Source organism: Phoenix dactylifera, unplaced genomic scaffold (assembly GCF_009389715.1).
Source record: "Phoenix dactylifera cultivar Barhee BC4 unplaced genomic scaffold, palm_55x_up_171113_PBpolish2nd_filt_p 001063F, whole genome shotgun sequence".
NCBI classification, from domain to species: Eukaryota; Viridiplantae; Streptophyta; class Magnoliopsida; order Arecales; family Arecaceae; genus Phoenix; species Phoenix dactylifera.
In genome coordinates this window covers 92947-104832 of record NW_024068411.1, presented here as the reverse complement: position 1 = coordinate 104832, position 11886 = coordinate 92947, and the positions used below count along the sequence as shown (strand labels likewise).

At 39.7% G+C, this 11886-nt stretch overlaps 1 protein-coding gene across 2 annotated transcripts in view; it reads left to right on the top strand.

Annotated features, from left to right (window-relative positions):
* Window positions 1-2453: 2453 nt before the first annotated feature.
* The window catches only part of LOC103697951 (serine carboxypeptidase-like 18), a 47348-nt gene continuing 37915 nt past the window's right edge, over window positions 2454-11886 (top strand). The window contains exons 1-5 of one of the 2 annotated variants that reach the window (XM_039121407.1): window positions 2454-2612; window positions 2695-2840; window positions 3222-3298; window positions 3370-3492; window positions 3591-3693. In XM_039121407.1, coding sequence (XP_038977335.1) covers window positions 2497-2612; window positions 2695-2840; window positions 3222-3298; window positions 3370-3492; window positions 3591-3693 — 565 coding nt within the window. In that variant the 5' untranslated portion in view covers window positions 2454-2496. The remainder of the gene's footprint in view (window positions 2613-2694; window positions 2841-3221; window positions 3299-3369; window positions 3493-3590; window positions 3694-11886) is intronic. The other variant, XM_039121406.1, reaches the window with a different exon arrangement.

Below are 11886 nucleotides of genomic sequence, written 5' to 3'. Positions count from 1 at the left end.
ACCCGTAGGAAACTCTCCCCACGAGCATGCAAGGCATCTTAACCAAACATCTCAATTATATATATATATATCTAAAATAATTCAACTAAAATAAATGCAATCTTACTCCATACCCAAATTATATAGTCTCATAATTCTAAATACGCAGCGGAATAATAAAGATAAAACATCAATTTAAATAAAGCCTAATCTAGGATAACTTGTGCTTCAGTTCTTCTAGTCGCTCTCTCATTTTAAATCCCCGATAGGTTAGTTCTCAGAATCTGTAAAACAACAAGAAATTGTATGATGAGCTAGACAGCCCAGTAAGTAATAAACACCTTAATTAGTCAATTTATATAATAACATAAAATATAAATACAAATTACGATGAATCAACATAATAACATAATCAATTTCTTTTCAAGCACAAATTCATTAAAATTCGTATTTTTCAAATATCTATATACATAATCATAAATCTGATTCGAAACAAATCATATTCATCTCATCAGCCTTTAGTTACGACCACACTTATACCCTGTGGCTAGGCCAGAAATAGAACCGCACTTATACCCTGCAGAGTGGGCCAGAATACCACACTTATACCCTGTGGTGGGGCTAGTATTGCCAATGCATAACCCCCTATTGGCAGGGTCCAGAACATAGCCAGGCTGAGAGTTCTAAATTTGATGCACATCAAAATTCTTTTGTAACATAATAGATATATCATAATCCGATCTAAATATGCATATACGATGCAAAAACAGTAATATAACAATAGTCCGAAAAATATTATTCCAATTTACATATCCATTTTTCATTCAAAGCATCATCTCGTAAAATTCATAAATCACATATAAATTCATTAACAATTTATTCGATGCAAAAATAATATTATATAAATGAAGAGTCTAGAAAAGGCAGTTCTTTACTTACCTTGAACGCGATCCACAACAAATCCAATTAATCTCACAAATTTCTCGCAGAACCTAATATCCAAAAATTATATTTTCTTTTAAAATTAATCATAATATATATAAAACTTAAATTTTAACATTTTTTCAGGGCCGACCCTGCAGAAGTGTCTAGCACCCCGGGTTTGGATTCGGATTTGGGTTCATACCCGTAAACCACCCTCCTCCTTTTATTTTATTATTATTATTATTATTATTATTATTATTTTCTTTCTTTCTTTCTTTTCTTTTCTTTTCTTTTCTTTTTTTTCCTTCTCTTTTCTTTTCTTTCCTTTCCTTTTCTTTTTCCTTCTCCTAACGAAGCTTCCTCTCCTTTCTTTTTTTTTCTTCTTCTTCTTTTTCTCTTCCCCTCTTCTCCCGCAACCATGGAGGGGAAGACGCGACCCCATGCCGAGGCTTGGAAGGGGTGGCGGCCAGAGGCCGGCGGTGCTGGCGGCGCCTGCGGCCGGTCGGCGGTGCCCGCGACTTGTGGTGGTCGGCCTTCTCTCCATCCCCTGGAGAAGAGAGGGCTCGGAAGGGCGGCAACTGACCCTCTCTTCTTCCCATGGAGGAGAGAGAGAGAGCTCAAGAGAGGAAGAGCTCGCGGCGGGGACCCGCAGCGTCGGCGGTGCTCGCGGCCGCACACGGGTAAGTCCCCTCTTCCCTCTCTTCTTCTTTCTTTCTTTCTTTCTTTCTTTTTTTCAAATGGTTTAACAAAGATATGAAGTTAGGAACCTTACCTCAGCCTCGACGAAGATCCGGCGGCTTTCTTCTTCTCCGGCGGCAAACAGAGGAGAAAAGGGTCGTCCGTGCTTTGGCTGCTCGGCTCTCTCTCTCTCTCTCTCCCTCTCTCTCGGCCGGCAGCCCAAGGAAGAAGGATCCCCCCTTCTCCCTCTTCTTGGTGTGGTGGCTCTCCTCGGTGGCCTCAAGGAGAAGGAGAGGAAGCCCTAAAAACAGGGCTTCCTTCTTCTTCGGGATGGAAGGAATTCCATCCCGTTGCCTCACGTGCGTTGCATGTGAGGCCAAGGTTTGGGACTGGGCCGGTCAAATGGACGGGGCCCAGTTCCAGGGTCTCACAATTTGCACTGTAACTATAGCTCTTGGTGGGTCAAATTTTGACGGTGAGGAGGCTCTTTATTTGTGTCCAATTTATCCAGTAGCAAAAACTAGTGCTCATCATTTTCGCCATGAGCAGGGCTCTGATCCAGACAAATTGCCAGCCCATCTGGTTTACCAAGGATTTTAGTTATAAATTTTAATTAAAAAAATATTGTTTTATTAAAGTATTAAAATGTTTAGATGCCATACCGCCCTTATAAAATTGGATAAATGGTCCCTCATCCATTCAAGTAACTTGTGCTGAGGACATCTCGCAAGAAATTGTGTTGTCCAGTCTGACTCCATTCCTGTGCACGTGTCCCACGTTCCCGGCGACAGCTAATAATTGGAATCGTGCCATCGTGGTAGACAAGGAAGGGACGGTCGGTGCAACAGGGATGGTGGGCGACCCTTGAGGCTCTTTTCCACCAATATATTAAGGGCAAGATATCCTCCCTTTCTTATGGCTCTCACAATACTGTTCTTTCTGTACTACCTAAGCTCAACTGCTCTCTCAGCGTCTATCATCACCCATCTCCCGGGCTTCCAAGGGCCTCTGCCCTTCTATCTGGAAACAGGGTGAGCTCAGCTTTTTTTTTTTTTTTGTGTTTATGTTTCTTTCTTTTTCTCTTTTTTTTTTTACTTGGGGGCTGCCATTAAGGTATGTGAGTGTGGATGAGGAGAACGGCTTGGAGCTCTTCTACTACTTCATAGAGTCGGAGAGGAATCCGAGTGAAGACCCTCTCCTTCTCTGGCTCACTGGGGGACCAGGATGCTCTGCCTTCAGTGGTTTGGTCTTTGAAATAGGTTGGTCTTGATTACTTTCTGGGACTCTTACTTGTCCATCCCTGCACATTTTCATGATCTCCAGTATTCGAACTCTGCTGGCTGTATTTATAATAAGAGCCGCCTAAGCAAAACAAAGCAAAGGGTTTTGGTCTTATCGGATGAGAGATATTTAATGTAATTAGACCCCAGAAAAAGGAACTTTGCGCCAAATTGCTCATCTTAATTAACTCCATGGTTTTGCAAAAATTTCCAACCTTTACTCCTTACATTATATACAGGATACACTTCTTTGTCTTTCTTTGAAATTTTGTGAATAAAATCAGCTGACACATCTTTACTCAAGAAAGTAAAGAAAAAGAGATGTACCTTCTATCTTAATCTTCATATTTCTGTAAACAGGTCCTCTAAAATTTGTGACTGCTGAATACAATGGGAGCTTGCCAAATTTAGTGTATCATCCATACTCTTGGACAAAGGTGAGAAGTCCTCTCTCAGCCCCCTTCCTCTTTATCTCTGTTTACTGTTCTTGATTGTTTACTGTTTTCAGGTAGCCAGCATCATCTTCCTTGATTCCCCAGTTGGAACTGGGTTCTCGTTCTCAAGAAAACCAGAAGGTTACGCAACTGGGGACATTGCTTGGTCCATGCATGCCTACAAGTTTCTCAGAAAGGTGGATACAAATTTCAAAGAATTTTTTAACAAATGTTTAGGAATTAATGCACTCAATTAGGCATGCAGCCTACTTTTTGATTCCAAACCCTGTTGCAGTGGTTTGTTGATCACGCAAAATTCCTTTCCAATCCTCTCTACATTTCCGGTGATTCTTATGCTGGGAAGGTTGTTCCAGTCGTCACGAAAGCAATATCAGAGGGTAAATTGAGTTTCTTCCCTCTTGGCACATTTCTAAAATATGAAATAATTCAAAGTTTTTATGGTGCCAAAGTTAATGAGTACTTTATGGAATTGATGTAAATGGCTGATCTTATGAACCTAGCCTGTGAGGCTGTAAGTAGTTTTTTTTTTTTGGTTGGGTGGGGATTGGGTGGGTGTGGATTTAGAATGTTCCGAATGGAACTGTGGATGTTTAAGAAACGAGAAGCTTTCTAGTCATACCAAGACTAATCAACCTTCACCTTTGCTGACAAAAACTATAGGTGTGGATAAGTATGTCCATGAAGTGCTTGCTTTATGAATACTTGTTAAAATTTGTTCCTATGAAAGGTGAATGTCAAATTAGGATAGATTTTGTATTTCTAGCTGCTTGTTAAGACTGGTTGAGAATCTAAGGTCAAATCTTCACCTTCTCAACTGGGTTGGGACCAGCATTGGCAAAGTTAGCTTGACAATGAGAATGCAACTAATAAACTGTTGTTTTATCCACAATTTTGTGTTTCGTATGTGGGTATGGACGGGATTTCTGAGAATAAAAACTAACCCCATCCTAGGATGTAGTAGAAAAGATCTTTATGATTTTATTACATCAGTATATAAGCAGAAGTATTTCAAACATCAAAATAGGCAAGTAAGTCAAGCATGCTTTGAGAAACAATGCATTTATAAGCTTTTAAGGAAACTAGTTAAGCGAGCAATGCCTGATGCGTTCAACAAGACTACTTGAGAAAAGGGATGTTCTACAGCATAAGAGCCTTTTACTGCTAATCTGTGATGTGACAACTGACTGATAGCAGAAATATACACATTTGCAACCATATGAATTTTCAGATGATCTTTTACTGGAACTGTTGCTTGTTTGATTATATCAAATGCATTAGCTTCTTTGACATATGGATAGACACATGCACATGTAAAAGTATGTCTGCATACAGGTGTTACCATAAAACTTCATGAAATCATAAATAGATGTTACTCTGTCTTTATACAGGCTATTTTGCTTCTTAAATTTGTTAGGAAAAATTCATTGGCGTGCGGCCCGAGACGCGCGTCTCTGGCGCGTGTCTGCATGCGCTCGCGGGCACGCGCTGGCACCTGCCGTGGGCTGGCCACGTTCGCGAAAGGTGCGGACGCGTCCTGGCGCCGTCCGCGGGCTGGCCGCGTTTGCGGAAGGCGCGGACGCGTCCGCAAATTGGCCCTTTGCTGCCTTTTTGGGCCAACGAGACATTGGCCCAAGAAGGCTATAAAAACATAAAACCCCCCCTATTCCTCCTATTTCGTGATGAAAAGAAAGAGAAAAGAAATTCTGAAAAAGAATATTGCTCTTCCTCCTCTTGGCCATTTTCTGATTTTATTTTTTTTGCGCCTTCATTCAGCGAAGTTCTATTTTCTTTTTATTTTCTTTCTTTGTTGGATCTGCAAGTCCGATCGGGTTCGTGTTGGTTTCTTCCGAGACGTACCAAAGAAGAAGCTTTGGGTCGTCGTACTCTGAGGAAGATTGCCGGGAGACCCATATGTGGGAGCAAATACTTCTTTGAGACAGCGTCAATGCGCTTCGACCTGCCTTCATTCAGGCTATCTCCATTTACCTTATTTCAAATTTAATATTAGTAGATTTGTAGTATTTACAATTTATGATTTAAATTTATTACATGTTCTATAGAATAGATTTCTTTTGTGCTAAAATAGATTTTTTTTTTTGGTTCCAAAGAATATATATATATATATATAATTCCTTTTAAGATTATTCTATTAATTGTAATTATAGTTTTATTTTACTTATTTAGGTGATATATTGCTAACACTCCAAAGAAGTATTTTTTTTGTTAGTAATATATAATTCATTAAATTCTCTGTTACACTTGTGATATATTAGATCTTGATTATAATAATTGTTTTGCTAGCACAAACTTAGTAATCAATTATTCTAATAAGGTAGTAAATTATTCTAATATATAATTCATTGAATGCTCTATTACACTTTTGACATATTAGATCTTGATTACAATAGTTGTTTTGCTAGCACAAACTTAGTAATCAATTATTCTAATAAGATAATAAATTATTCTAATATATAATTCATTGAATTCTCTATTACATTTGTGACATATTAGATCTTAATTACAATAGTTGTCTTGCTAGCACAAACATAGTAATCAATTATTTTAATAAGGTAATCAATTATTCTAATAAGGTAATAATTTGTTTAACCTTCAAGAGGTTTATCATACCTCCATTTGGACTCCTCAAGGAGTAATTTTCAGATCTCATTCAAATGAAAATTCGAAAATTGGTTAATCCAGAATAATTAATTTACGTTTGCACTTAGGCTTTTCTAAAAGTTAAATTTTTGTGATATCTCGTGATTATATCTACTAATTAATAGTGTCGAAGAAAAGCTTGTCAAAAAGGCATATGTGCCTAAGAAAGGCTGGTACTCAAGTGAGCCTAGTGCTCCACCACCGATCTGGAGCTGATCTGGCTATAATTTTTTGGATATATCAACTAGACATCTAAAATTCAATATAAATATTGGTGCAATTCTTTGTCATAAACTTTTTTCCTTCGTACAAGTTTTTACCTCTTTTCTATATTCTATAACTTAGAACCTATGACCTTTAACACTAGTGAGCATCTTAGTGCCAAACCTGAAAAATTTGATGGCCATAACTTTAGGAGGTGGCAGAACCAAATGTGGTTTTGGCTCACCACATTAGGATTGATCACAGCCATAGGTGAGAGCACTATTGAAGTTGATAATGGGTCTAACCCAACTGCTTCACGACCTGCTACTTACCGCAACCCAAACCCGAGTTCATCCTCCTTCCGAACTGAACCTTCTGCCTCCACCAGCACACCCTATAGGATACTTGATGAGATTGACTATCATTGCATCCATAGAATTCTAGATGCCCTTTCTGAGAGGCTGTATGACATTTATTACATAACCAAGAGTATCAAAGAACTCTAGGACACCCTAGAAAGCAAATATGGTCTTGATGATGCTGGGGTAAAGAGGTTCAAAGCCTCCGACTTCAATAACTTTAGGATAGTGGACTCAAAGCCTATGAATGATCAAAGTCATGATTTTGAAATTCTAATCCACCAGCTTAGGGCTAATGGAACTAATTTGGATGAATCATTCTAGGTAACCTGTCTGATAGATAAACTATCTAATTCTCAGTCTGATTTTGTTAAGACTCTGAGCCATACCCAAGGAGGTCTCATCCTAATCCAAGTTTTGAACTCTATTAGAATTGAAGAGCAGCATAGGCTCAAGAGTAAAACCTCTACTGGATACAAAAATAATGCTTATAATGTAGAGGTCTCACCTAAGAAAAATTAGAACCGACCTTTCCGTCATAACCAAAATAAGCATTTCAAAAAGAAACCCTACAACCGTAGAAACCCTAACCATCACTACAATGGGAAACCTTTCCAATCCGAGGAGCAGAAGAAGAAGAAAGAGGAAGACAGTGGTCGTTTCTGTTTTGTGTGTGGTCGGACCAACCATTTGTCTCCCCAGCGCTTCTATAAGAAGACTGCACCTCTTCAATCCAAGAAGAAAGGTCCAAACACAACCAGTGCTCAAGTCAACATGGTGACTTCCGGCGCTAGCTCCTCTGAGACTGCTTTCAAGTCTGTTTTCTTCACTCCTGAAGTTAACATAACTTTACAAGCGCATGATTGGTGGATTGATACCGGAGCTGGTATTCATATTTGTTTAGATCGCTCCTGGTTTTCTTCTTACCAGGTCTCAAGTGGAGGAACTGTGATCATGGCAAACAGCTCAGAGGCGCGTGTGCTAAGAGTGGGACATGTGGACTTAAAGCTTATTTCTGAAAAAGTTCTGTCCCTGCACGGCGTCCAACATGTTCCAATTGTTAGAAAAAATCTTATTAGTGGTTCCTTGCTTGTCCAGCAAGGCTTTCATCTTATTTTTGAGTTTAATAAAGTTGTAATTTCTTATGGTGTGATGTTTATTGGAAAAGAATTCCTTAGTGAAGGATTGTTTAAGTTGAATGTTATAGTTCCTTCAATGAATAAAATTTTTTTGATTATGAATATAGAACCTCGTTCTATTTGGCATGGTAGATTAGATCAGGTAAATTATAATTCAAATAAGCAACTTATGAACCTAAATTTAATATCAAAAAATGATCTTAAGAACAATGAGAAATGTGAAATTTGTGTAGAAGCCAAACTTCCTAGGAAGTCTTTTAAATCTATTAATAGAGATTCAGATCTATTAGAGTTGATTCATAGTGATTTTGTGACTCTCGTAGAACTTCTAGGGGAGGTAACAGATACTTTGTGACATTCATAGATGATCTATCTAAGTTTTGTTACATCTATCTAATTAAAACCAAGGATGAGGTTGTCACGCCCCCGGCCCGAGATCGCGAGCCGGGGGTCCGCGCCAACCGCCGCATACCCGTAGGAAACTCTCCCCACGAGCATGCAAGGCATCTTAACCAAACATCTCAATTATATATATATATCTAAAATAATTCAACTGAAATAAATGCAATCTTACTCCATTGACTGACCCAAATTATATAGTCTCACAGTTCTAAATACGCAGCGGAACAATAAAGATAAAACATCAATTTAAATAAAGCCTAATCTAGGATAACTTGTGCTTCAGTTCTTCTAGTCGCTCTCCCATTTTAAATCCCCGATAGGTTAGTTCTCGGAATCTGTAAAACAACAAGAAATTGTATAATGAGCTAACAGCCCAATAAGTAATAAACACCTTACCTAGTTAATTCATATAATAACATAAAATATAAATACAAATTACGATGAATCAACATAATAACATAATCAATTCCTTTTCAAGCACAAATTCATTAAAATTCGTATTTTTCAAATATCCATATACATAATCATAAATCTGATTCGAAACAAATCACATTCATCTCATCAGCCTTCAGCTACGACCACACTTATACACTGTGGCTAGGCCAGAAACAGAACCGCACTTATACCCTGCGGAGTGGGCCAGAATACCGCACTTATATCCTGCGGAGTGGGCCAGAATGCCACACTTATACCCTGTGGTGGGGCCAGAATTGCCAATGCATAACCCCCTATTGGTAGGGTCCAGAACATAGCCAGGCTGAGAGTTCTAAATCTGATGCACATCAAAATTCTTTTGGTAACATAATACATGTATCATAATCCGATCTAAATATGCATATATGATGCAAGAACAGTAAATATAGCAATAATCCGAAAAATATTATTCCAGTTCATATATCCATTTTTCATTCAAATCATCATCTCGTAAAATTCATAAATCAAATATAAATTCATTAACAATTTATTCAATGCAAAAATAATATTATATAAATGAAGAGTCTAGAGAAGGCAGTTCGTTACTTACATTGAACGCGATCCACAACAAATCCAATTAATCTCACAAATTCCTCGCAGGACCTAATATCCAAAAATCATATTTTTTTTTAAAATTAATCATAATATATATAAAAGCTTAAATTTAATATTTCCCCATGGCTGACCCTACAGGAGTGCCTAGCACCCTGAGTTCGGGTTCGGATTCGGGTTCATACCCGTAGACCACCCTCTTCCTTTTATTTTACTATTATTATTATTGTCTTTTCTTTTCTTTCCTTCCCTTTTTTTTTTCTTCTTTTCTTCTCTTTTCTCTCCCGACTCCCCCTCTTCTCCTTCGGTGAAACAGGGGGTCCCGTGACCCCCCCTTCTTCTTCTTCCCTCTCGGTCGGACTCCGGGGCGGCCATGGTGGCTGGCCTCGACGGCGGCAGGAGGTGGCGGAGCAAGCCCGACCACCCCCTGCGGCTGGCGGCGGCGAGCACGCCGGCGCTAACGCCTCTAGCCGAAGCGAAGCATCCCTTTTTGGGCCAAAATCCGGCGATCGGCCGGCTCAAAATCACCACCCACCATGGCTAATCACCAAGCAAGGAGAAGGAAAAAGCTTACCTTAGTCTCGACGAAGATCCGGCACCTTCCTTCCTCTCCAGCGGCAATGAAGGAAAAGGGTCACCCGTGCTACTTGGCTCTCCCTCTTCCTCTCTCTCTCTCTCCGGCAATGCGAAGAAAATCTCTCCCCCTTCTCCCTGGCGGCTCTTCTCGGTGGTCTTAAGGAGGAGAGGAAGCCCTAAAAACAGGGTTTCCTTCTTCGGGATGGAACCAGTCCATCCCGTCGCCTCACGTGCGTCGCACGTGAGGCCGGGGTTTTGGGACTGGGCCGGTCATTTGGACCGAGCCCAGTTCCGGGGTCTTACATCCCACCCTCCTAAAAAAAATTTCGTTTCCGAAATTTGCGTACCTGCAGTTTTAAAAAAATTGAGAATACTTCTTCCAAATCAAGTCATAACACTCTTCAAATCCAAATCGTCTTGTCTGACCAATGTCAAATAATTCTATTCACCATACTTTCTCTGCACACTCTGATTTAAACCTCAACATACCCGTGTCAAGTCTAGATTTTTTTTCTAAGAATTACTTGCTTGTTGGTACATTCATTATTATGTCTTATTCTGTGTGAACACTTTCGAAAGTTAAAAGTTTATATTCTTCTTTTGACAATCAATCAAAAAATGTTATGTAACTATTTAATCTTTTCTAGCAGCATAATGAGTTATCTAACAAAGAGCAGTGGGCATGACAAAACAATAAATAGAAATAAATATTGGGACTAGATTAATACCTGTCGTCAACACATCAGATGCCTGTGCATCTTGCTGTGTAAATGCAAATACTCTTCCTTGAGTCTTTGGCCCCCGGCTTCCTTCCATTGCCTGAGTAGATCTATTCTCGTTTCTTTGTGGGCAGTCTGCAATTTTATGACCTATCTTACCACATCTAAAACAGGCACCGGTGTTCCAATGACAATCCTTGTCAGCATGAGCCTTACCACATCTAGAACATTTATTGATATTCACCTACTTAGGGTTGTCACTCGTTGATTTCTTGTTTGAACTTTCGGCGTTTTCATTGCTCTGCCCCTGAAATTCATTCGATCTGTTCCTCTTCTTTTGATTTCTTTCCCTTTCCAACCATTCATCATTAACTTTCCTTTCAATTATTAAAGCTTTATTTACCACAGCTGCACAGGTAGTCAATTCATAAAGGTACCACTTGTTTTCTAATTTCAGTCTTTAGTCCCATCTCAAATTTATGCGCTCGATCTAGTTCATCTTCGACTAACTTTGGAACAAATTTGGCTAGCTCGGTAAATTTAGCTTCATATTCTGCAACAGTCATATTTCCTTGCTTTAGATGAATAAACTCCTGCTCTTTCTGCGTCCTTACACTTCGAGGAAAATACTTATCATAAAATGCTCCTCGAAATTTTGCCCAAGTGAGTGGCTCCCTATCCTGCTCATATTTATGTTCCAACATCCGCCACCAGTTGAATGCCTCACCTTGCATCATGTATGATGCAAACAAAATTTTTTCATCATCCTGGCATCTCAAGACAGCAAATGCTTTTTCCATCTCTGTAAGCCAATTGTCTGCTTCCAACGGTTCTGTAGTCCCCTTGAAAGCTGGAGGAGCCAGCCTCTTAAATTCAGCTATACTACTACGTTGTTCACACTGTTCCCCTCGTCCTTGCTGTGGTTGTGTCTGGGGCAACTGCGCTTGTTGTTGGAGCAACTGCTGTTGCACCTGCTGTTGCATCTGCATAAGGCCTACTATGGTCTGCATAACCTGGCCTAGGCCCGGCTCTTGTTGTCCTGTCTGAGTATCACTAGCAGGATTGACGACTCTCTCCTGCTGAGGAGTGTTACTAACTTGTTGGGGTGTGCTGTCATTTTGCGGGTTGGGTGCCTTATTAGTAGCTCTGCGAGTAGTCTTTCTCGTCCGACGTGGAGGCATCCTGATCTATGTCTATCAGATAGCAGCATACCAATAATAAGCTTACCAGTTCATTACAAGTACATAGAATGGTTGTTACAATAATCATAAACTAACGTTCCAATGTTCCTAGTGTCTACCTATCTACACTCATGTCATGTCAGATTTTCTTATCTTAGAATTTATCCATTCATGCTCTGATACCATAAAAGTTGTCACGCCCCCGGTCCGAGATCGCGAGTCGGAGGTCCGCGCCAACCGCCGCACACCCGTAGAAAACTCTCCCCACGAGCATGCAAGGCATCTTAACCAATAATCTCAATTATA